Source organism: Meles meles, chromosome 10 (assembly GCF_922984935.1).
Source record: "Meles meles chromosome 10, mMelMel3.1 paternal haplotype, whole genome shotgun sequence".
NCBI lineage: Eukaryota > Metazoa > Chordata > Mammalia > Carnivora > Mustelidae > Meles > Meles meles.
This window is the reverse complement of record NC_060075.1, coordinates 43,920,926-43,947,635: the sequence shown is the minus strand read 5'-3', so window position 1 is coordinate 43,947,635 and position 26,710 is coordinate 43,920,926. Positions and strand designations below refer to the sequence as shown.

General features: G+C 41.8%; 1 protein-coding gene across 4 annotated transcripts in view; it reads left to right on the top strand.

The window, feature by feature from the left end:
• BMPER (BMP binding endothelial regulator) overlaps positions 1-26,710 on the top strand; it is a 253,349-nt gene that overhangs the window by 127,539 nt on the left and 99,100 nt on the right. For all 4 annotated transcript variants that reach the window (XM_046021646.1, XM_046021645.1, XM_046021648.1 and 1 more), the window contains exons 7-11: positions 4,167-4,266; positions 9,615-9,724; positions 13,043-13,183; positions 21,752-21,856; positions 25,345-25,390. In XM_046021646.1, coding sequence (XP_045877602.1) covers positions 4,167-4,266; positions 9,615-9,724; positions 13,043-13,183; positions 21,752-21,856; positions 25,345-25,390 — 502 coding nt within the window. The remainder of the gene's footprint in view (positions 1-4,166; positions 4,267-9,614; positions 9,725-13,042; positions 13,184-21,751; positions 21,857-25,344; positions 25,391-26,710) is intronic.

Here is a 26,710-nt window from a genome sequence, read left to right as displayed (position 1 = left end):
AGTGGTGCGGGAAGAAGCCTGTATGCACATGGCTCTGGTTTTTATCATCTTGCACTCATTACTACATTCAGGAAGATAGATTTTTATTATGCTGTAAGACTGTGGCTCTAGAGTAAACTTTGACACAAACCGATTGTGTTCTTGACTGAATCAGCTAAAACAAAAGTAAGAGGGCAGCCAATAGACTTGGGACAAGTTTCATGTCTTTCTTTGAAAAACAGCTACTGTCAGAGAAGCACTTGGATCTGCAGTTAGAAAAAACAATCACCTCTAAAGAACAAACTAAGGAAAAATGGTGGAAATCGTAACTCACCAGTCCTAGCATTCCTCTCCTTGTTGACCACCTGAGAACATAGTCATTAATCCTTGGGTATTTTAACCATGTAGTCATTTTCAAATGTTTAACAGAACACGGGGCGGGGGGCAGGGGGTCCTAAGAATCCTGCCAGCGTATGAAGTGAAGTTAAGACTTGCTTTTTGATGTATCAGCACCAAGAAATATTTAGGTAGTACCTAACATGTATAAAACCCAAGGAGATACAAGGTAAGCAGAGGCAGACAGCCCTGAAACTCTACTGTCTCATCAGGATCCTGTAGTTCAAAGTTCAAAATTTGAGAAATTCATTGAGATTCTAGGGCTCTTTCTGTGTGGTGACTCTTCCTTTCATTAGAGAAATTTTTACTGAGATGTTCCCTCGAGTCTGTCACTCTCCTGAAGGATATTAGGCTGAGAGCACTGGTCCCTGCTATCACTAAAGTCTGGTTTGGAGGCAAATTCAGTATCATCCTGCAGGGTTAAACTTCCATGTGTGTGTCAAAAATACAGGAATACATAAGAGAAAGAAAAAGATACAGGAAGATTGGAAAGGAAGGTGTCTAGAGGCCTTCACAGGTGAGACAAGTCTCAAAATAGACCTTGAACAAAGCAGGATGTTTATAGCGGTCAAGGACAGGGAGGGAGGGAAAGAGGTACATATAAAGATGGCAGGCCACAGATGTGCCTAGGGATAACAAAGAAGATACACTGGACCCCTCTCTCCAGGTTGGTATTGTGAGAAAAGGAGATGGGAGAGAAGATTATGGTTTATCTTGACAACATAGACTAACTGTGGTAATAAAGATCTAATGCATCTGAGTATTTTAATGCAGTGAAATTTATTTCTTGCTTGTATAATAGTTCATTGCAAGTGTTTAGTGGATAGACTTCCACATGGTGACACGGAAGTGGAAGCAGGCCTTTCCCATCTTGTATGATATCCCCTCTATTCCTCTAGTAGAGACAGAAAGGGAGAACGTGGAGCACTGAGATGAGAGATTTTTATGGGTCAAGCCTAGAAGCATGTTTTTTATTTCCATCCACCGCCTCTTTGTCAAAACCTATTCATAAGGCCTAACCACGAGGGAGTCTGAGAAATGTAGTATTGCTCTATGTCAGGAGAAGAAACCAATTTTACTGAGCACATAATTGCTTCTTTAGTGGACATTGAGCCTGAATTTTGTCCCAAATGCAGTGGTAAATCATCCTCCACTTCGGCATGGGGACACGCTCCATGGTGACATAGGCTCCAGAAGGCGAGTGAATTTTGTGTGTTACATTCACCACTGCCTCCTCAGCATATGTAGGCCTTAAATGCATATTTGATGCAGTATTGAAATGACAGATGGGTGTTAGAAAGAGAAGGGAATCCTGGACATATTGAACTTTCCAGGATGGGTTAGTGCAAGATCGCTGAGACAGGGAAGCCGGTTAGCGAAATTGGGATAATCCGCAAGAGCCCGAGTTAGTGTAGTTGCAATAGGAATTAGTACATTTTTAGGAACAGAAACGTGCGCTTCTGCTATTTTAACTTCCCTGGTTTACGGTACAGCCACATCTCATAGTTTAACCAGATTCCCTGCTGAGTTGAAATCATAGAAGCAGGTTGTGAGCCGAAAAGGGCTGGCACCTTCTTTGGAGGTATTAATTGGAATGCAGCCTCAGGACTGGGGCTGTGCCACGGCACTGCAACCCAAACAAAATAAAACTTGACTAAACCAGCAACCCAGATTGGAGTTCAAGTTACTTTAGTGGGCTCTTGGGAAGGACAAACTGCAGTTGTTTTATATATGCAAAATCTGCTCTTTGACCTTAGTGTAAGGAAAATGACCAGCGCCCACATAATCTCTTGGCAGCTTTCTGAAGCATTGGACAAGTTAACTCCTATGCAATTATGTGATCTTTTTAAAAATTTTAATTTTAAAATATGCTTGAAAAATAGATGCTGCTCCAACAAGAACAGAGACTATTGATGAAAAGACTATGTTCTCTCTGCACCTACGAGAAGCCAGCACACGGGCAGCCTCAGATGGCCTGAGGCTTCAGGATTTTAGGAGGTGGCTCGCAGATGAATCTTTTTTTGAAATTAAAAGTTAAAGGAAGCATTCCGTCCTCCCTCTAGACTGAGCTTTTGTGGTGTCCATAGACCTCAGAGTCTGACCTAGACTGAGGTTATGTGCCTCTGAAGTCCGGTGAAAGGCCTGAGTTTAGGCTTGTGCAGAGTGGAGTGAGGAACGGTATAGAGAACAACCAGGGATTCTTAGGAGATTTTTAGTGATTCTTGCTGATCTGGAAATAATGTAAAAACAACAGAAGCGCTTTTTGTGGTATTTTTTGCATGTTCTCTATTGGTTTGGGGACGAATTCAACGTGAAAGTGGCTTAAAAATAATAAATATTTAAAAAGACATAACGTGCCCTACCCTTTTCATCCACTCATACCAAAAAATGAACAGTAATAACAAAACTGGCAAGAAGAGGAAGGGAGAGCAGGAACAATGGATGGTGGCCGTGCATGGGGATGGGCATGAATATGACCCAGACAGCTAACGTCTGGTGTTATTGCAGAAAGTGTTGGAGAAGGTGTGAGGAAAGGCTGCGGGGAATCTTTCCCTTCTCTGAGGCGTGAGTTCCTCATTTCCTGAGGCCTCTTGGGATATAAATTACTGGTTTCAGACAGCAGGTCCCTGAGGGTCTACTAGTTTGCTTTCTAGTTCAAATCCCAGAGAAGCCAATCTACTGAAATTCCATTTGCCTAGTGATCTGTTTACCAAATCTACTGATTTTTCTTAAAATTAATTATTCATAAATTTGGTAGCAATTCATTTTGCACCGGGCAGTTTTCACATGAGCCTTACAAAGGTGTTGGATGTAAATCGACTGGAAAGTACTTTTTTTTTTTTCCCCTTCCCTAGCTTTCTGAAGATACAATTACAAGTTGCTGAGGCTGGAAAAACAGACGCCTCTGGTGAGGCATCAAGGAGGGGGAGGGGGCATGCCGCATCTTCGAGTTGTACAGAGGGGAGAGATGCTGACTGCTGACGGCCAGAGGAGGCGGGGGCATGCTGAGGTGAAGAAGGAAGGAAAGGGTGTCAGAGAGGAAGAAAGGGCAGAGAGCGAGGGGCAGGGAAAAATTCAAAGGCTCTAGAACTTCTCCCGTGGGCAGTTGAGCCTTTGTCATTCATTCCAATACCAGTCATCATTTGCCTTCTGCTTATGATAGAAACAGGTTTGGTTAGCTGAGTGAGTTCAGTGAAATGGTTCTCCCGAATATTGGCTTTCAGCATATCCGTTTTTAGCAGCCTGGCTGCTTCCTTAAATCCGAGGCTCTTTGAGTCATGCTAGCAACACCTTTAAGCAGTGGCAGGAAGGGAAGTATTCTTAGAGGAAGATGTCTGCAGAACCTACAGAAAGATGGGGGTCTGAAAGAGGAGGAAAAGTCTCTGTAGAATCCAGAGGACTCCTTTGCTTGCTTGGGGTTGGAAAGGGAGGCCACCTTGTCCTGGTTTGACCAAGACTTCCCCATTTTAGTACTGAATGCCTCCAATCTCAGGCAAACTGAGATGGTTGGCTAGTCCTAAAAAGGAAAAAGATAAAGGTGATATTGGGTGGGGAGAGGTGATGCTGTAATAGACTTTTCAGGGGCAATCTTTTGGAGGGTGTAGTTCGTGTGGCTTACAGGGAGAATAAATGGAGAGTTGGGAGAAATTACACAGATGTGAGCAGTCACCTCAGGGACCTAATACCAGGGAAGGCTTTAGGTTTGTTCCAGACATCTTGATTATATGATATATATGCACTTACTTTTCTAAATGTGCTTTTTTTTTTCTCTCTCTCTCTCTTTTCTTCAGGGAGGCAGGACACAGTGCGTGAGAGAAGTATGTCCCATTCTCTCCTGTCCTCAGCACCTTAGCCACACTCCCCCAGGACAGTGCTGCCCCAAATGTTTGGGTGAGTGACTGTTTTCAGGTCAAAGAACAATGTAATTCATACTTGGGAGTTTCTGCTGAGAGTCTTCATTCACATTGTTTTTGGGGGTCTCAGGTTGTCCTGCTTCATGACTTATTAGGAATACTTGCTTCCTCTGATTATAGGAGTTTATCTCTTTTCTGAGGTGTCTACAGGGCTCTTTCTTTCTTTCATTTCTTCTTCTTTTTTTTTTTTTTTAAGATTTTATTTATTTGACACAGAGAGAACACAAGTAGGAGGACCAGTAGGCAGAGGGAAAGGGAGAAGCAGGGAGCCCAATGCGGGGCTCGATCCCAGGACCCTGAGATCATGACTAGAGCTGAAGACAGATGCTTAACTGACTGAGCCACCCAAGCAGCCCATCTACAAGGGTTTTTTTTCTCTCTTGTCTTCCCCTGTAGCCGTAAACCTGGTTTACCAGACAACCTGAGGTAATAGTTCTTGACGGAGAGAGCAGTATTGAAGAAACTATCTTTCACTGGACATGTGAGGATCAGTAGAAATGACGAGTATTTTAAAGGCATATGAAGTTAACACATAGAGGAATATAGACCAGTATTACTTTTAGAGGCAAAAACACGGAGGAGGATAACACCAAAAGCAAGAGGTTTGGGAAGAACTAATGAAAAATCGCCAACAAAAAGGGAAGATTAGCTATTTCTTTTTGAACATTTACTATGTCCTAGGCCCCATGCAAAACACTTTATATGCTTTTTCTAATTAAATTTTCTCAGGAAACTGTGCTGTATAGGTGTTAAATATATATTAATATATCATTCTTATGTGTAATATAGGTGCTATGATTAGTATAATTGCGGGAGATTCTACCTCTAGTAGAATCTAGAAGGTGGCACAACTAGGGAGTTATGGAGTTGGTACCTGAGCATGAGTCCCTGTGATTCCTAAGCCTGTGCTTTAACCTGCTGCTGCTCAGCCTCCCTGGTGATGTGGAGAGTGGCACACACATTGCTAAGTGAAAAGAGACAGCCTGCGATGGAGAGTCTCTAGGGCAAGAGATCCTTTGGCGCTTGTTTATAATCTGTACGTCAGCTTCTTACATGTGATCTTCAAGCTTTTGAGTTAGTCAAGGTCAGACTAAGATTCAAATATACGTGGCTTGACTCAGCGTATGAATCCAATAGAACATCTCCCACTGGAATCCCCCAGCAACCCCACTCACATCTCCAGGGATCCTTGAGGAGGCCAACACATTTCCTGGGTACTACTGGCTTGTGTCTCTGTTCCTGCTGTTTGTCTCTTTATTTTCTTCCTTCTCCTCCTCTACCTCTGCTGCTGCTGCTTCTTCTTGTTCTTCTTCTTTTTGTTCTTGTTGTTGTTCTTCTTCTTTCCCTTTCCCTTCCTCCCTCCTCCTCCTCCTCCTTCTTTTTCTTCTTCTCCTCGTTATCCTCCTCCTCCTTGAACATCATTTTGTGCTTCCACATTCCACATCATTTTGAGCTCTCCAGTCTTTTCACATTCTGTGGTGCTATTGAATCAAGGCTCTTATAGGAGATTTTATTGAAGGCTTGCGGACAATGAGGAGGGTGATTACTCTAAAGAGGACAGCGAACAACATGAAATGGAACCTTAAGCTCCCTTTATGCTTAAAAGGTCTTAACTATTTTGCCTTTAGGAGAGTGCCACTGTTTGTCTTTTATTTGGACTTTAGTCTCCTTTTCAGTTATTGTCCACACCTTTTTTTGATTTCTCCCTTCTTTCTGTCATAGTTTGATTTTCTCAATTCCGGAACATCCTGTTGATGGATGTTTTTCATTCCCAGCTTATCACAGCCATAGCCTAAGTCTGTTTTTCTGCAACTAAGTTGTCAAATAGAGATATCTTGTTAAATGAAGGCCGTTTTCTCTTCTTCGAGGGATTCTTCTGCCAACTCTTCATCTAATAATGTGTACCTTCCCGCTGCATGTATATGCACGCACGCACGCACAAACACACACACATGCACACACACATGCATGCACGCACATAATCCTTTTTAAGTAACTATGAAATGATTAAAAGAACAAAGGAGAATTGTTTAGACATGCCTGATTAAAGACATTTCCACTGAGATATGTGCTTCTTGGGTTGCCAGTGTGTGCTTGTACCCCTGGCATAGAGTTAGCTAGTTCACTCTGGTTGAAATCATCATGCCTTTAGTCATGGTGGACACAGCGTTCCATCTAAGCAGGAAAGTCATCACAGAGGAGGTAGCATTTGGGATCTGACAATGAAGATAAGTAGGTTTGATTAATGCTTTGAAGCCTGTACCATGGATGTGCCGAGTCAGCTCAGAAACTTCTCACATGAGCAATGGCTGTTGTATTGAATGCAGATTTTTTTGTCCACTTGTGGTCATAAGACAGACTACAAAAGGAACGGCAAATCTTAGGAAACTTGAAAAATCATAGTTCTCCCAAATGAGACCTTTTTTGACTGACCTAAATCCCAGTGGAATAATGCAGAAATGGCTTAAATTAGGCTGTATATGGAGTCTCTGAACCACTCTTTTGAATGTTTGTTATTATTTTGGGCTATGATGACTTTGAGATTATGGTAAGATTTTGTGTTCCTTGGGTGTAAAAAGAAACATACCCAAACAATAAAAGACAGAAAAAAAGAAAAGGAAACATTAGGACACTTTCTAGATCCTGAAACTTAGACTAATTAGATTTTGGCTGGTTGGACACCACTTTGCTGTTAAATATTCCTTTGACCAGGATTCATTTATAACACATACCCCTCTTGCCTTTTGCACTGCAACGTTCTCTTCCTCTCTTTCTCATTTTCAAGGAAGAGACCCATCAGAGGTTTGTGTACACTGAGCACTCAATGCCTCTCAGAGTGACACAGCGTAGGATCATAATGGAATTACACTACTGCTAATAATGATAATACCCATCACCTGCCACTTATGGGGGTACTTAATGGATGCTAGGCTCTGCGATTACAGCTTCATATCAGTGTTTTTAGGTAAAAATTATATTTTTATTGGGTGATAATCTAGGTAATTGTTCACATTTGTTCAGGGGGATAAACTTGTTAAAGGTTCTTTTTGTTCAGTGATCTACTGATGCATCAGTTCGCCAATCCATCCATCCATCCATTTGTTCACCATTCATTCTTTCAGCCATGCCACAGTACTGAGTACTATAAATGTAGTAAAAGCAACAAGCTGTGGAAACATGGGAAGGGGCTGCTCATTCTGAGGTTAAAGGGCCTTTGAGGAGGTCATTTGGAACTCAGCCATGAAGAAGATGTCTTTTGATTGGTAGAGAAAGAAGCTTGACTATATTTATATATTTAGATCCTGCCTCTTTTAAAATACATGAAGCACATGTACATAAAAGATAGGAAAAAGGATGAGGCGCCTGGGTGGCTCAGGGGGTTAAGCCTCTGCCTTTGGCTCCAGTCATGATCTCAGGGTCCTGGGATTGGGCCCCACGTTGGGTTCTCTGCTCAGCGGGGACCCTGATTTCTCTCTCTGCCTGCCTCTCTGCCTGCTTGTGATCTCTGTCTGTCATATAAATAAATAAAATCTTCAAAAGAAGAAAAGATAGGAAAAAGGCAAACCAGGTTATCACATTTATAAAAATTGCAGAATTGAAACAGCACTAGTTTTAACTCTTGAAGGATAGAAAAATATCTCTGATAGATTAATACAGAGGACAGTGTTTACAACAGTGAAAAATGCATCACCTTCATTTTTATAGTAAATACAAAAGAGAAAAAAGATATGCCTAGAGATGTTGCTTATACTAGAATATCCTAAAACCAAGGTGTTATGCAACAGAGGTGATTTTAATGGGGTGGGTGGCCGGCAAACAGATTCCTGATGCTTCAGGGCCTAGAGAAAGGCTGAATTTCGTATTTTGCAGGTAATCCTCTAATTTAGTCTGTAAGTTCTCACAAGGTTCAAGAAACTCAGGCCTTGGGTGTACACATAAGAATACCCATCTTAGTTGGGTTATTAACACTTGCTAAGTGTAAAAATATAGTCCTTTAGCTAAATTTTATCTAACCATGAGAAAGGGTTTTTGTTTATATACTCTAGTATCAGAATTGTATGGTAGAGAGGGTCCTGTATTATTGTAAGGAGGCATTATTGGTGTCATTTTACAAGTGACCAAGTGAGGCCTGGAGAAATACTCAAGGTAACCCACATATATGGGACCCAGATTATAACTTATTGCTGTCTTTTGAGGCAAGTTTATTTCTGGTAGTAAGAAGTAAACTAATGATTTAATTCTGTATGTATACTGTATCCTAGCCTTGAGGCAGGAAGCAGGTAGATAGGATTTTTCTTGACTGCTATCTAATTCTGAGAGTAGCATTTAGTATGTGCCTAAGGTATTTTCAGCATTTCACTGGACTTGCTGATAAATAGAGATTGCTTTTAATCTTTTAATAAGAAGAAAGAATATAGACGCAAATCTAACAAATTACTAAGAATCTTTGACTTTTTTTTTTTTTAAATTTTTGACTTCTTAACTCAGTCTTTGATTCAAGTAACATGTCAGGGATGTTTTTATATCCTCCAGGCTGTACTGAAAGAAAGGAGGTACTGAAAGAAAGGAGGAAATTGGATTGTAGTCTTTATTTGGGTTTGGTTTTATGGCCCTTTTGGTTACCAATCAGATCTTCACATCAAGGTAAACCAAGCTAATTCTACAGAGCTGTGATGCCTACGAAAGCCTGGGCACATGGTGTGTGGGTTAGATTTTGCCTTAATGCACATTTTGAGTTAGTGCCATCCCTTATACCAATGGACTTGTCATTTCTCCAACTGAGATGTTATATCATTTGTTCTTTTTGCTCATTCTAGTTCTTCTTGGGGTATCTTGACTCCTTTTACCTCTTCCCTGCCAATACTTCTTTCTGGATAATTTCACGTGGTCTTTAATATGCAGTTTGGGCATTACACCACCAGGAAGTCTTCTCTGTCCTTCCTGTCCCCACGGTTTCCCATGTTGGCTTCTTTCCAGAACTTACCATATTGTTGTTTGAAATCATTTTTTGTGGGTTTGTCTCACCAGTAGACCATGAGCTCCATGAGGGCAGGTAAGCTTAGACCTGATCATTTTGGTTCACGATGCTGGTAATAAAGATTTATTGAACTTAACAAGATTCAGTGTGAAATCCAACTCTAACAAAAGCTCTCTATATTAATGACTCCAGAGGATTCCCTGGGAACATCTGACCCAGGACTGTTTTTGTGTACCAGATTTACCTGGTCTTGTGAAAATGTTTAACAGATCTGATATAATTTTTGATGCCGAAGTGGGACTTCTTGGCTTCTGTCTTGCTTACACCATGCTGTTGCTTCCTTCCAGGTCAGAGGAAAGTGTTTGACCTCCCTTTTGGAAGCTGCCTCTTTCGCAGTGATGTTTATGACAACGGATCTTCATTTCTCTATGATAACTGCACTGCATGCACCTGCCAGGTAAGGTGGTTCTGAGGGGCTGTGGTCCAGCCATGGTTACAGTTGAGGTTTTAGTGTGAACATTATAGCCAAACATGATAATATGTTACTTACTGGAAGGAGGCATTATCAATGCCATTTTACTAATTGAACTCATACTCAAGGTCACAAGGAAGTTCGAACATAGGATCAAAATTACGATTCACTGTTATCTTCCCAGGACCTACAAGTTAGCTTCCGGAGGTGAAAACTAAATCTGAGGGGGCAATCCTGAGGTACCTTCTAAAATCAGACACATAAATGTGGCAGTGTTCTCTGGCTCTAACTATCCAAGATAATTCTCTGACACACCTCACAATAAAAATGACTTTAATCACATTCAGGAGGAAAGAAAGGCATGGATTTATAGTTCTTCACAAAGATAAACCTGATAGTTTGGGAAGAGAGTATTTAGGCATTGTTCATCATACCATATCTTATTTGAGGCATTGCTTATTTTTCCTCCAAAGGCAACAGAGGTCTAATGACTGGTAAAGAAGGAATTCCACAGCTCCAGAATTTTAAAGGGATGCACATTACACATTCATTGACTGTGCTTATGCAGTGATTTATTTTTAAAACCAAGAAGAGAATCATTCTAATGGGAGATACTAGGATCATTCATTAGTGAGTTAACCCAAACATCTGAGTGACATGAATTTAGAGTAACGCATTTTGGTGGTGATGGTGGTTGTTTTGTTTTTAATAGCTAAAGGGCTAGAGAGGGAAAGAGAGGAGCTTTGCTCAATGTCAGCTATGAGTCAGTGGCTAGGATTAGAGTTCAGAAGTTCCTGATTACTTGAGGGATGCTTTGTTAAGTAGCATGCACTACTTCCGGGGGAGGGAAGGTGGCTCAACAGGGGCTGAACTGTCTGTTCCCTGGCACTGAACACTAGTATTTCCTAAGCCTGAGAATACTTCCTCAGGCTCCTTCCTCTCATCCGTGGTTTGCACTATCCTATGCTAAGCATTATAGCCTTTCCTTCTGTTTGCTTTGGCCTCCATCCTCCAAGCTTTTCTTCCTCTCCAAGAGTTTCACAGGTTAGAGCTTCCTCTTGAGGGCACTGAACCTTCGATGAAACACCACATCCCCAGTTCTCTTAATTGCAGGAAAGCGGACTGACAACCCGTAATGCTTTCAGTGCTTTAGGTCTCATGGATTCTTTAAGAGAATATTAGGCAATATGCCCCAGTGCTTAAAAAAGTATAATGAGTATTGTTTCCTCAAGAGGTTGTCTTTTGTCAGAGTATGCATTCACAGTCATCTTTGGGAAATTGGATGCTTGAAGAATCAGGCTACAGTCATTTTGGAGAATCAGTGTTATTTTCTATGTGCTTAGAGCTTCCCTCCCCAGCATCTCCATCCAGTGCCACGGCAGGTGCAGGAAACTGGTTAATAGTTCTCTGAGCACAGTATGGTATCAGGTCTTTGTGCCTTCAGATTTGATGTACCTGGAGTGTATCCTCATCTTCTTCCAATTTGATTAGCAAACTCCTCTTCATACACAACGGCCTATCTCACACGTTACCTCCTCTTGGGAGGCTTTCCTGACTCACTTACATAGGTAATTACTCTTCTTTTCTGTTACCTCTATACCTTTACTAGTTCTGTTTGCTACATTATATTGTAATTTATTTGTTCCTATGGTTCTCTCTTTCCTTTTGCTCTGTGAACTCCTTGTAGACAGAAGCACATCCCTCCATCTCCATATTCTCCTTGCTTAAACTACTGCCAGGCGTATGATCTAATGGGTGTCCTGTGTGTGTGTGTGTGTGTGTGTGTGTGTGTGTGTGTGTGTAATGCAAGTTGGGAAATCTGCTACCATGAAGTATGTATTACTAGAGAGCGAGGGAGTGCACTGTTTTCAAGCTAGAAATCAAGACATGCAGCTTGGCAGTGGATTTCTTTTCCAATCTATGAATTGATTTATAATAATTTCTATGGGCCAGAAACTGTGCCGAGTGTTTTACATATTTCATTTAAATTACACAGTACATCTGAGGGGTAGGTACTCTCACCTCCATTTTGAAGATGAGGACTCTGGTCTCAAGGAGACGAATTTGCATAAGCAAACACACCTAATAAATGAACTGTTCTTGTCCAGCGCTGAATCCTATCCATTGTCTGATGTGGTAGAACCTTAGTAATAAAACAAAACTAATGCCATTTCTGGAAGGATTATCTTATTGTCATATTAATCTTAGATGGATAGTCAGTAGGAGTATAGTAGATAAATACCAGGAGTACCTCTTAAAGTCATAAGATTAACAGAGAAGCTACAGAAATTACATACGTTGATTTACACAACCTGTTTAAGTGAGTTCTCTCTCAGTGCTAACTAGTAGGAGAGGGCTTGGTCTTCATTTCCCTGTCATGGGTCTCCCACTAACTCCACAATGTCAGGGAATTGCCCATCTACTTGGGACATTGCTTTCCTCCAACCCTGCCTGCCACCAAGTCTCAGAAATGTTTTGTTCTTACATTCTTTCCAGCTGGCAACCTATTCCAGTGAAACTGCAGCTTGTTGGCTGGGGAACTGAAGAAGTTTACTTTTCTTAAACAGCTCTGAACTTTACTTCAATGTGTTGTTGTATAAATCAGTAGGCACAATTTAACTTGGCTACTGTGTTCATGCCTTGCCACTTCTTTAGAAAGCAAGCCATACCCCTTAAAGTTACAGATATAAACTCATCGCTCTCAGGGGGTAAGTGGCCTGGTGAAGGTTACATACTTTATTAAAGAGCCCTAGAGCCCAGGCCCGTTTTGGAATTGCTCGTTCAGTTCTTCTGTGAACATACACCACACTAAGGAATTTCATCTTGAGGAGGAACGTTAGCTCCTAATGTTTACTTTTTTGATTAGATATCATGCCTTTATGCTAAACCCCTTGAAGGTGACATGAAGCCCCGAAGGAGACCCAAGAGAGCAATGTTCATGAAGGACTTGCAAGAGGAAAAGGCCAGCAAGAAGGAAACTGATCGGCCCCTAGTGAGCCAGACTTACTTGCCACACGTTGGCTGGAGTGGAACCAGAAGTTTCTTGAACATTAAGTTATAGATACATGGAACATAGCGAGGGTACATCACACTTCTCATAGCTTCTTCATCTTCTTGTCCAAGTATCTCATCAACAAATAACATTTTGAAAGGAAAGAAAGATTTATTGCAACAAGTTACATTGTGATATCTTCAGAATATGTTTTAAAGCAGTTAGTTGTGGGGTGTTAAAAGGAAGGTCAGGTGGGTTGTTTGGTAGAGAGAGAAAGCATTTTTAATTTCTGGTTTGCCCTCGGGCCCCAGGACTCCACTGTGGTATGTAAGAAGAAGTGCTCCCACCCTGGGGGCTGCCTGAGAGGGGAGGAGACGTGTTGTGAAGAGTGCCTCCTGCGAGTGCCTCCAGAGGACGTCAAGGTGTGCAAGTTTGGCAACAAGATTTTCCGGGTATGTCACAAGCCAAGCGCCTAGGAAACACTATAGTATACGGAAATGTAAAAAGCTCCAGATACAAAGCAGGCTGGAGTTATCCACATTTTATAGACACATATGTTGTGTGTGTGTATGCAAATGTAATTATTTATATTGCAATATTATATATACCTATATTTAAAATCAAGTACACCTGGGGCAGAGAGGCAACTATTTGGAAAAATGGTTTTCTTTGGCTTTATTTTTGCTTTATAAAGTATTTCAAACCTGTGAAACATGATGGCCCAGTGTGGTGGGCCAGTGATTGGGACTGAGCTGAAGACACCCTGCCCTGGTGGTGCTGTTATGGGTGCCCCAGTGACCAGAGCATCTCATTCAGTCAGAGACGCCCCATGTCCCTCTCCAAGATCCCGGTGGTTGTATAGCTTAATACTTTAGAACTTTTTCACAAAGCTGCTTTTCCAAAGAGAGATTTTTCTTACTTGGAAGATGTCCAGGTGAGATGTTGATGTCAGCCCAGCCATCGAGCGAAGATGAAAGCACCTTGGCCCAGCTGAGCTTGCAGGACTGGCCACCAGCCCTCTGCTACTCATCGGCGGCTCCCCGTACTTCTCTGTTAGCAGAGCTGCTCAGTGACCACGTGAACATCAGAAGATTGTTGCTTTTTCCCAAAGGGTTTTCCATGCGGTCTGTTGGGTGGAGGGCGTCTTTCTGTACCTGAAGGTGCCACCTCAGGACATTCATGAGACCGAGACCCATGGAGTCAAGTCAGACATGGGAGCACCTCATGCTGCATTTGGCCAGATTTCCTTTTACATTGACAGAGTTGAAGGGAGAGCCTTGATTCCTATGGAATCAGTAAGAAGACATGTTGTGTCGTGCCCAAAGGAAGAGGGTCAAGTGTGTGCTGTATTTACACAGGCTTCTCGGAGCCACTCATGTGTCCTTAAAACATAAAGGCATCCTCTGTTTCCTGAGCACCCAGATGCAGTAGACTCCCTGTTGTGCTGGTGTTGTGGGCGAAGTGTTTTCAAGGCTCCTTGTACGAAGGGTCCTATATGTGATGAAGCCTAAAATAGTTTGCAGAGAGTCATCTCTGAAACACCAAGTCCTAGAAATGTGCACTCAGAGAATTTGGACTAGTCAGATGCCCTTTACAACAGTCAGTCAGGCCTTTTTCTCCTGAGAAATAAGAGGCTCTCATAATCCTGAAGATAGCTTCAAAAAATGAGAAGGAAAGATGGCGGAGAAGTAGCAGCCTGAGACTACATCAGGTAGCAGGAGATCAGCTCGATAGCGTATCTAAACATTGCAAACACCTACAAATCCAACGGGAGAGCAAAGAGAAGAAGAACAGCAACTCTAGAAACAGAAAATCAACCACTTTCTGAAAGGTAGGACTGGCGGAGAAGTGAATCTAAAACAACGGGAAGATAGACCGGGGGGGGAGGGGCCGGCTCCCGGCAAGCGGCGGAGGAACGGAGCACAAAATCAGGACTTTTAAAAGTCTGTTCCACTGAGGGACATTGCTCCAGGGGCTAAACCGGGGTGAAGCCCACACGGGGCCAGCGTGGCCCCAGGCCCCGCAGGGTCACAGAAGGATCGGGGGTGTCGGAGTGTCGGAGAGCTCGCAGGTTTTAGAACGGAGAAGCCGGCTGGAGAGACAGAGCCGAGGATTAAACTCTCAGCTCGGGGTTACCTTGAACTGGTCGCGGGCTGGGTGAGCTCGGAGCGCGGCTAGAGGCTGGGGATACGGGAGTGATTGGGTGCTGTCCTCTGGGGGCGCACTGAGGAGTGGGGCCCCAGGCTCTCGGCTCCTCCGGGCTGGAGACTGGGAGGCCGCCATTTTCATTCCCGTCCTCCGGAACTCTACGGAAAGCGTTCAGGGAACAAGCTCCCAAAAGCAAACCTGAGCCGATTACTTAGTCCGGCCGCCGGTAAGGGCGGTGCAATCCCGCCTCGGGCAAAGACACTTGAGAGTCACTACAACAGGCCCCTCCCCCAGAAGATCAACAAAATATCCAGCCAGGACGAAGTTCATCTATCAAGGAGAAAGCAGATTCAATTCCTAAGACAGCAGAGCAATTCCAGAGGAGGAGAAAGCAAAGCACGGAACTCATGGCTTTCTCCCCATGATTCTTTAGTCTTGCGGCTACTTCAATTTTTTTTTCTTTTTTCAATTTTTTTTTCTTTTTTCTTTTTTCTTCTTCTGCTAAATTTTTTTTAAACTTTTACCCTTTTCTTTTTTAACATTTTTTGACTAGTTCATCTAAATTTATATATTTTTTCTTTCTTTTTTATATTTTTTATTTGTTTTATTTTTTAAATTTTTTTCTTTCTTTTTTTTTTTCTTTTTTTTTTCAGAAGCTGTTTTTATCCCCTTTCTCCCCCCCACAATTTGGGGTCTCTTCTGATTTGGTTACAGCGCATTTTTCCGGGGTCTTTGCCACCCTTTTAGTAGTTTATTTGCTCCTTCATATTCTCTTATCTGGACAAAATGACAAGGCGGAAAAAATCACCACAAACAAAAGAACAAGAGACAGTACCGAAGGCTAGGGACCTAATCAACACAGACATGGGTAATATGTCAGATCAAGAGTTCAGAATGACGATTCTGAACATTCTAGCCGGGCTCGAAAAAGGCATGGAAGATATTAGAGAAACCCTCTCTGGAGATATTAAAGCCCTTTCTGGAGAAATTAAAGAACTAAAATCTAACCAAGTTGAAATCAAAAAAGCTATTAATGAGGTGCAATCAAAAATGGAGGCTCTCACTGCTAGGATAAATGAGGCAGAAGAAAGAATTAGTGATATAGAAGACCAAATGACAGAGAATAAGGAAGCCGAGCAAAAGAGGGACAAACAGCTACTGGACCATGAGGGGAGAATTCGAGAGATAAGTGACACCATAAGACGAAACAACATTAGAATAATTGGGATTCCAGAAGAAGAAGAAACAGAGAGGGGAGCAGAAGGTCTATTGGAGAGAATCATTGGAGAGAATTTCCCTAATATGGCAAAGGGAACAAGCATCAAAATCCAGGAGATGCAGAGAACCCCCCTCAAAGTCAACAAGAATAGGTCCACACCCCATCACCTAATAGTAAAATTTACAAGTCTTAGTGACAAAGAGAAAATCCTGAAAGCAGCCCGAGAAAAGAAGTCTGTAACATACAATGGTAAAAATATTAGATTGGCGGCAGACTTATCCACAGAGACCTGGCAGGCCAGAAAGAGCTGGCATGATATATTCAGAGCACTCAACGAGAAAAACATGCAGCCAAGAATACTCTATCCAGCTAGGCTATCATTGAAAATAGAAGGAGAGATCAAAAGCTTCCAGGACAAACAAAAACTGAAAGAATTTGCAAACACCAAACCAGCTCTACAGGAAATATTGAAAGGGGTCCTCTAAGCAAAGAGAGAGCCTAAAAGTAGTAGATCAGAAAGGTACAGAGACAATATACAGTAACAGTCACCTTACAGGCTAATAATGGCACTAAATTCATATCTCTCAATAGTTACCCTGAATGTTAATGGGCTAAATGCCCCAATCAAAAGACACAGGGTATCAGAATGGATAAAAAAACAAAACCCATCAGTATGTTGCCTACAAGAAACTCATTTTAGACGCGAAGACACCTCCAGATTTAAAGTGAGGGAGTGGAAAACAATTTACCATGCTAATGGGCATCAGAAGAAAGCTGGGGTGGTAATCCTTATATCAGATCAATTAGATTTTAAGCCAAAGACTATAATAAGAGATGAGGAAGGACACTATATCCTACTCAAAGGGTCTGTCCAACAAGAAGATCTAACAATTTTAAATATCTATGCCCCTAACGTGGGAGCAGCCAACTATATCAACCAATTAATAACAAAATCAAAGAAACACATCAATAATAATACAATAATAGTAGGGGACTTTAACACTCCCCTCACTGAAATGGACAGATCATCCAAGCAAAAGATCAACAAGGAAATAAAGGCCTTAAATGACACACTGGACCAGATGGACATCACAGATATATTCAGAACATTTCATCCCAAAGCAACAGAATACACATTCTTCTCTAGTGCACATGGAACCTTCTCTAGAATAGATCACATCCTGGGTCACAAATCAGGTCTCAACTGGTATCAAAAGATTAGGATTATTCCCTGCATATTTTCAGACCACAATGCTCTGAAGCTAGAACTCAATCACAAGAGGAAAGCTGGAAAGAACCCAAATACATGGAGACTAAACAGCATCCTTCTAAAGAATGAATGGGTCAACCAGGAAATTAAAGAAGAATTGAAAAAATTCATGGAAACAGATGATAATGAAAACACAACGGTTCAAAATCTGTGGGACACAGCAAAGGCAGTCCTGAGAGGAAAATATATAGCAGTACAAGCCTTTCTCAAGAAACAAGAAAGGTCTCAAGTACACAACCTAACCCTACACGTAATGGAGCTGGAGAAAGAACAAGAAAGAAACCCTAAACCCAGCAGGAGAAGAGAAATCATAAAGATCAGAGCAGAAATCAATGAAATAGAAACCAAAAAAACAATAGAAAAAATCAATGAAACTAGGAGCTGGTTCTTTGAAAGAATCAATAAGATTGATAAACCCCTGGCCAGACTCATCAAAAAGAAAAGAGAAAGGACCCAAATCAATAAAATCATGAATGAAAGAGGAGAGATCACAACTAACACCAAAGAAATACAGACAATTATAAGAACATACTATGAGCAACTCTACGTCAACAAATTGGACAATCTGGAAGAAATGGATGCATTCCTAGAGACATATAAACTACCACAACTGAACCAGGAAGAAATAGAAAACCTGAACAGGCCCATAACGAGTAAGGAGATTGAAACAGTCATCAAAAATCTCCAAACAAACAAAAGCCCAGGGCCAGACGGCTTCCCAGGGGAATTCTACCAAACATTTAAAGAAGAACTCATTCCTATTCTCTTGAAACTGTTCCAAAAAATAGAAATGGAAGGAAAACTTCCAAACTCATTTTATGAGGCCAGCATCACCTTGATCCCAAAACCAGACAAGGATCCCACCAAAAAAGAGAACTACAGACCAATATCCTTGATGAACACAGATGCAAAAATTCTCGCCAAAATACTAGCCAATAGAATTCAACAGTACATTAAAAGGATTATTCACCACGATCAAGTGGGATTTATTCCAGGGCTGCAGGGTTGGTTCAACATCCGCAAATCAATCAATGTGATAGAACACATTAATAAAAGAAAGAACAAGAACCATATGATACTCTCAATAGATGCTGAAAAAGCATTTGACAAAGTACAGCATCCCTTCCTGATCAAAACTCTTCAAAGTGTGGGGATAGAGGGCACATACCTCAATATTATCAAAGCCATCTATGAAAAACCCACCGCAAATATCATTCTCAATGGAGAAAAACTGAAAGCTTTTCTGTTAAGGTCAGGAACACGGCAGGGATGTCCATTATCACCACTGCTATTCAACATAGTACTAGAAGTCCTAGCCTCAGCAATCAGACAACAAAAAGAAATTAAAGGCATCCAAATTGGTAAAGAAGAAGTCAAACTATCACTCTTCGCAGATGATATGATACTATATGTGGAAAACCCAAAAGACTCCACTCCAAAACTGCTAGAACTTGTACAGGAATTCAGTAAAGTGTCAGGATATAAAATCAATGCACAGAAATCAGTTGCATTTCTGTACACCAACAACAAGACTGAAGAAAGAGAAATTAAGGAGTCAATCCCATTTACGATTGTACCCAAAACTATAAGATACCTAGGAATAAACCTAACCAAAGAGACTAAGAATCTATACACAGAAAATTATAAAGTACTCATGAAAGAAATTGAGGAAGACACAAAGAAATGGAAAAATGTTCCATGCTCCTGGATTGGAAGAATAAATATTGTGAAAATGTCCATGCTACCTAAAGCAATCTACACATTTAATGCAATCCCTATCAAAATACCATCCATTTTTTTCAAAGAAATGGAACAAATAATCCTAAAATTTATATGGAACCAGAAAAGACCTCGAATAGCCAAAGGAATATTGAAGAACAAAGCCAAAGTTGGTGGCATCACAATTCTGGACTTCAAGCTCTATTACAAAGCTGTCATCATCAAGACAGCATGGTACTGGCACAAAAACAGACACATAGATCAGTGGAACAGAATAGAGAGCCCAGAAATCGACCCTCAACTCTATGGTCAACTAATCTTCGACAAAGCAGGAAAGAATGTCCAATGGAAAAAAGACAGCCTCTTCAATAAATGGTGCTGGGAAAATTGGACAGCCACATGCAGAAAAATGAAATTGGACCACTTCCTTACACCACACACGAAAATAGACTCCAAATGGATGAAGGACCTCAATGTGAGAAAGGAATCCATCAAAATCCTTGAGGAGAATGCAGGCAGCAACCTCTTCGACCTCAGCCGTAGCAACATCTTCCTAGGAACAACGGCAAAGGCAAGGGAAGCAAGGGTAAAAATGAACTATTGGGATTTCATCAAGATCAAAAGCTTTTGCACAGCAAAGGAAACAGTTAACAAAACCAAAAGACAACTGACAGAATGGGAGAAGATATTTGCAAACGACATATCAGATAAAGGGCTAGTATCCAAAATCTATAAGGAACTTAGCAAACTCAACACCCAAAGAACAAACAATCCAATCAAGAAATGGGCAGAGGACATGAACAGACATTTCTGCAAAGAAGACATCCAGATGGCCAACAGACACATGAAAAAGTGCTCCACGTCACTCGGCATCAGGGAAATACAAATCAAAACCACAATGAGATATCACCTCACACCAGTCAGAATGGCTAAAATTAACAAGTCAGGAAATGACAGATGCTGGCGAGGATGTGGAGAAAGGGGAACCCTCCTCCACTGTTGGTGGGAATGCAAGCTGGTGCAACCACTCTGGAAAACAGCATGGAGGTTCCTCAAAATGTTGAAAATAGAACTACCCTATGACCCAGCAATTGCACTACTGGGTATTTACCCTAAAGATACAAACATAGTGATCCGAAGGGGCACGTGTACCCGAATGTTTATAGCAGCAATGTCTACAATAGCCAGACTATGGAAAGAACGTAGATGTCCATCAACAGATGAATGGATAAAGAAGATGTGGTATATATACACAATGGAATACTATGCAGCCATCAAAAGAAATGAAATCATGCCATTTGCGACGACGTGGATGGAACTAGAGCGTATCATGCTTAGTGAAATAAGTCAATCGGAGAAAGACAACTATCATATGATCTCCCTGATATGAGGACATGGAGAAGCAACATGGGGGGGTAGGGGGATAGGAGAAGAGTAAATGAAACAAGATGGGATTGGGAGGGAGACAAACCATAAATGACTCTTAATCTCACAAAACAAACTGGGGGTTGCTGGGGGGAGGTGGGATTGGGAGAGGGGGAGCGGGCTATGGACATTGGGGAGGGGAGGCGAACCATAAGAGACTATGGACTCTGAAAAACAACCTGAGGGTTTTGAAGGGTCAGGGGTGGGAGGTTGGGGGAACAGGTGGTGGGTAATGGGGAGGGCACGTTTTGCATGGAGCACTGGGTGTTGTGCAAAAGGAATGAATACTGTTACACTGAAAAAAATAAATAAAATGAAAATTAAAAAAAATGAGAAGGAAGGGGAGAAGGAGCAGTCATAATCAAAATCTGAGCTAGTTTCTGTTTTTAAGGAAATTTGCTACTTAGATTTACAAACCCAGGAAGGGTTTTATTTTCAGACTCATCTCTCCTGCGTGTAATCTTCTTTTCCACGAGTGAGGCCGCACATCCCTGCATGTTCTCCAGAAGAACGGGGCTTCTTGGGGCTGGGTATTTGGCAATTGCATATTACAAATTCAGTGAGCCAAAAATATTCCTCAGAAAGTCCTCTCTGGGCTAGAAAATGTGATCCAAGGTGCTAACCAGCTTTTTGGGGGAGGGTATCAGACAGGCAGGGACACGTTATCTTGAAGCATTCTGTCTGGGCTCCACATGTTTGGATGGCTTGCTGCTCAGGTGTCTGCCTGGGCAATGAGAGTCCTTTGAATTAGCCTCTGTTCTTGGCATGTTCGTGTCCTGTGTGGTCCAGAACCATACCCATCTGGGAATAAACTAACTACTTTTGTACATCTCGACTTCTAGTGTCTGGGAGAGCTTAAACACATCAGTTCTATCAAACAGGAAAATCAGACCTTTGCTGCTTGATCATGTATGAAAACTCATGTTTGTCTTCCAAGGTAAAACTAAGTAAACAAGGCAGGAACAGCAAGGTGCAACTATGACTTGGTTAGATACACAAGAATTCTTCTTATATCCTGGAGAGGGGGCACACACTCGCATGCGTGCACACACACACACACACACACACACACACCCTCCAATCACATAGGTGGAGATAGACACCTCAAGGTAATTTAGCCTGTTGATGGATCCCTCACTCAGGGTAAGAAATGCTCTCCTTGGCAGAGAAATCCAAGCCTGTTGGATTAACTCCCATCAGCCTCCAGCTGATAGCAGAATCCTGTGCTCTCTCCTGTAGGATGGAGAGATGTGGTCCTCTGTTAATTGCACCATCTGTGCTTGTGTAAAAGGCAAGACAGAGTGTCGAAAGAAGCAGTGTGTTCCCATCAGCAGCTGCCCACAGGTATGTCTGGAATGCAGGTTGATTTTTTTTCTTTACCTAAGGTCTTGGGAAACATCCTACATGTGGCATGCTCCCATGCCATCTTCTGAACACAAAATCCAGTTCTGCTGATACTTCCAGGTTCCTGAATAGCCACAACACCCTTTGCAAGGCTCACTCCTACTTTTTCTGCACTTCCCACCTGGATTCTAGTCTCATGTGAAAATAGCTCTAAACCTTGCACTTGTCCCAAATCTCCTATTCCTCATTGACTTTTCCCACTTTGTTTTAATGTCTCCAACTCCTGTTAGATCTGCTCTCTTTTTCCTTCTATTGGGTTTTCCTTTGAACACCATAATCAGCCTTCCCATTTTTCTCTTCTCTTTTTCTCTTCTCAAATTAGGGATTTCTTCCCTCAGCAATTCAAAGCAATATGTAGTTGTTTAATCATAAACTCCTCGAGGGGTTTCTCCGGTGGCCTAGCAACACCCCCCACCCCTCTACTGCATTTTCCTCCCCTAACCCTGGCCTAGGTCATAGCCCCAAATGGAAATAGCGCCCCTATGGAAATATCTCTTTTCAGAAACCCACAGTTCCAGTACTCTGAATAAAGCCACCATTATCTTCTAAAGCACGAGCTTCATTGAATTCACCTCGGCAACTTGAAACCTCCCAAGGTTTTATGCATTTTGGGAAAATGTCAAACCTATTCAGTACCTTCCAGTGAATGAAAAAAATATATCCATATATTCAGGACATAGTCCTTCCTTCTCTGTTATAGACAGCTTTTAATTTTATTCACATCTGTTATTATTATAAACAAAAAGTTGCTGTTTTTACTTGAGCGCCAAATGAGACACAAAAAACAACAGCTGTTGCTATTGCACAACTGAATTGGGGGGAGGGAAAAAAAAAACCCTAATTAGTCTTGCTTTAAAAAGCCTCAGACAGAAAACTGAAAACCTCCCATGGAAGGGAAAAAAAAAAAAAGACACAATAAGTAGACTTGAACATGGTCTGCTTATAAATATTCATTGGGCAGAATGGGATCATATCATTTATGCCAGTCCTTGGGGAACTCTTGCTGCTAATGAACTCCGGCGGCACATGTTGGTAAGAATGGGCTTCCTTATTCTACAAGACAAAAACAGGATGGTGTGCCAGCCTGGTGGCTCAAGTAACTAGCCTCAGCAGGCCGCGGCGGCCTTTCCAGCTTGAGTCTTGCCGCATGTGCCAGCCTTGATGGGTTTCATTGTCCTATTGCTGGGGGGAGGTCAACGTGCTTGATGGCGGCATCTCCTTAGCCTCTCCTCTGCGACGACTTCATCTGTCTCTTCAAATGCAGACCTCTCCCCCACCTCACCCCCTCCTAGTCTTGTCAAATCTTGTCCTGCCCCAGGGGCCACCTTTCTGTTTCTAGGCATCCTTCCAGCTGTTCCTCTGGTTCACACTTTCCTTCCTCAGGGGCCAGCATTAGGACTTTGGAAGATAACTTAGTTCTACCATGGAAATACTATTAAATGCTTATTTCCCCTCCCTTGCATTGCCTGGGGAAATTAAAAAAAAGTGTTTTTTTTGTTTTGTTTTTTGTTTTTTTGTTGTTTTTTTTTTTAAGAAGCAGACTCTATTCTCAGCTCTATCCTTCCTGGCTACTATTCATCTCTTTTTCCAGAAGTATGTGTGCCTTGTTGAAGAAGGGTTTTATGGTGGGATTTCCTGTCCATCCTCCCTGGTAGACCCCTCCCTCCCTTACCCCCTCCTCCACCCTCACCCCCAGCCCTGAGGCAAGGAGCACCTTTGATGAGAAGGGCTGTGAGGGATTCCAGTGGGGACAGATTGTGATAACACTGCTGTCTCATCATTACTGATATGCATGGAGACTTGCCTATAGTCGCAGGACTTAACCTGTTGAATGTTGAGACCACCCCTCGGAGTTGGTGCTATTACTAAACCCTTCTTACCAGTGAGGTCACAATGTGTCCAGAGCTCCACAGCTAGTTATGTGGACCTTGGGAGCCTAGACTTCTTAGCTTGTGCCTGATTTATTCCTTATGTGATTCTGTGAGATTACCAGTTCCACTTGGTTCCGGGAGAAAGGAGATGGCAGTTTCTGCCAAGGTGCAGATGTAGGGGATCATATAGTCACCCTTTGTTGGGGCCTTGGTTCTGGTAGCTCTGCCTCCTTCTGATAGAACACTTTACTGCCCTCCCCTGCAGCTGCCCCTCCATCGGCCTGGAGCCAAACTCAGTTGGTCTTTTCTTCAACTGCTTTCAGTCACAAGAAACCACAGGGGGCGTCTTGTGCCAAATAGAAATAGAAAATAGAGCACGCCTGGGTGGCTCAGGCGATTAATGTCTGCCTTCAGCTCAGGTTATGATTCAAGAGTCCTGAGATCTGGTCCTGCCTGGGCTCCCTGCTCGGGTGGGAGACTGCTTCTCCCTCTGCCTCTCTGTCTCTCATGAATAAATAAGTAAAATCTTGGAAAAAAAAAAAGAAGTAGATAATTGAGCTGTAGGCAATGAAAATATGTCATAATGCCCCAAACCAGGGAGGGCTGAGTGGGGCCGAGTTTTAAATCTCATTCAAAGTTGTCACAGCCTTTAATGTACCAGTTTAGGCCTGGCTAATGCAAAAATAAATGAGATGTGGTTCTAGTTCTTCAAGTGTCAACAAACATTTTTAAAGTCTGTAGGATATTTTTTTTTAGAATCTAAATCTATTCTTCAATGCAATTGACCGCTAGTGGCAATTGACCACATTTCTTTTTCTCCGTGAGTCTCAGTGACAAGACAATGCCATTCTCTGATATTGACCCTGAGAATGTGTTTCCTCCTTTTAATGCCATGCATTAAAAAAAATTGGAAGAAATGGAATATAGGAGATTACACTGTATTTCCAGAAAGGTAATGGAAAATTACTCCGCATTTCAAAACCCTCAGCTTCATTGGCTTTGACTGCAGAACAGTGACTTAACACGGATAGCATACCACTTTTCTGAAAGAAGAAATCTGACTGCATTTGTTCTGTAGCACAGATATCGTCCATCTCCATAGGCCTGCGCTTGGGGTATGATTTATTGTTTGGGCCCCTCTGACGAGCAAAGACAGAATGAAGCCTTACGTGGATCGAGAGGATGACAGATGATTCCCATTTTTATGTGTGTACGCTCACTCTCTAGGGGGCTAGTTTGGATATTAGTGAAAAGGTTGAATCCAAACTGTCTCCATCCTCCCCCCATGTAAGAAAAATCACACCAATGAGTCCCTTGGATATTACATTTCTCAGAGGACAAGAATAGGAAAGCTTTCTCAATGACTTTGCCTGGCATTAGAACCTGATACTTCAAAGTTCATTTTTGCCATCCTCATCACTGTCTGGGCATTAAGTTCAAATACAGCTTGGACTGATTTCATTGGTTTAACTGGTAATAGATTTAAAAACAGTTTTGTCCTCAACAGACCCTCTTTCTTAACATTAAATTTGTCTTTTTCTTCCCCCTTTTGATTAGGGTAAAATTCTCAACAGAAAAGGATGCTGTCCTATTTGCACTGAAAGTAAGTTTATTCCTTTGGAAATCGCTATTAATATTTGTTTCACACTTTATAATTCAACAGGAAAAATGGTGGTGTAAGGTTTTGCACATTTTATGTCTCTCAGTATGGCATGGGATCACCCCACTTTCCTCCAGAAACTTTAAGTCAATTGTAACCCTCTCACAGAAGCACAAAATTGAGATGTTTCCATTGGAATTTGTTGCTAATAGAAATTTAGAGGTCTGATGAGGTTTTAAGAAGGACCAGATAGCTTACTATGAGTTTTAACTAATAGCATCTGTAGTCATAGCAGTTAAGGGGATATCCAGTAAGACAAACACTATACGTAATCTGGGAAGGATTTTCCTTCTGTCATTATTAAACCCAACAGCTACACTTTCTCCTCCCCCCCTCACCCTCTTTACCATTTCACCTGTGCATATCCAGTGTTCCTGTTGGCAAAATGAAACCAGGTCTTTAGACTGACAGTCATTTGGCCATCCTGTTATTTTTAAACTGAGTTTTTGAAGGATCTCTCTAACAAGGCTTAGTCTGAAAGCTGGCTGAGACTGCACTACTTCTCACTCAGATGGAGTATAGCAACAAGTTCAATGTTAGCCCCACATGTTGACATAGGACTAGCAAATTGCCATTTTTGTCCGTTTCAAATTCATACGGTTTGAGACCACTAATATTTCTTCTATTTATTTATTTAGCTTCATGTGTACAGTCTTATAATTCGACATCTGTATACACTACAAAGTAATCGCCACAAGTCTAATTACCATCCGTCACCATAGAGTTGACTTTCTTCATCCATTTCACACACACCCTCCCCCATCTGCATCCCCTCTGGCAACTGTTAATCTGTTCTCTGTATCTCTGAGTTTGTTTTTATTTTATTTGTTTATTTGTTGTTTATTTTAGATGACACATAGGAGTGAAATCATGTGGTATTTATTTTTCTTCATCTGACTTACTTCACTTAGCATAATACCCCCAAGGTCCATCCATGTTGTCACAAATGCAAAAATTCATTCTTTTTTATGGCTAAGTAGTATTCCATTGCATAAATACAGCACATCTTTATCTGGTCACATGTCAGTCACTTAGGTTGTTTCCATATCTTGGCTATGGCAAGTAATATTGCAATGAATATAGAAGTACATGTGTCTTTTTTCTAATTAGAGTTTTTGTATTCATCAGATAAATATCCAGAAATAGAATAGCTGAATCACAGGGTAGAGGAATCTGTACACTGTTTTCCATGCTGGTTGCACCAATTTACACTCCCACCAACAGTACTAGGGTTCCCTTTTCTCCATATCCTTTCTAACACTC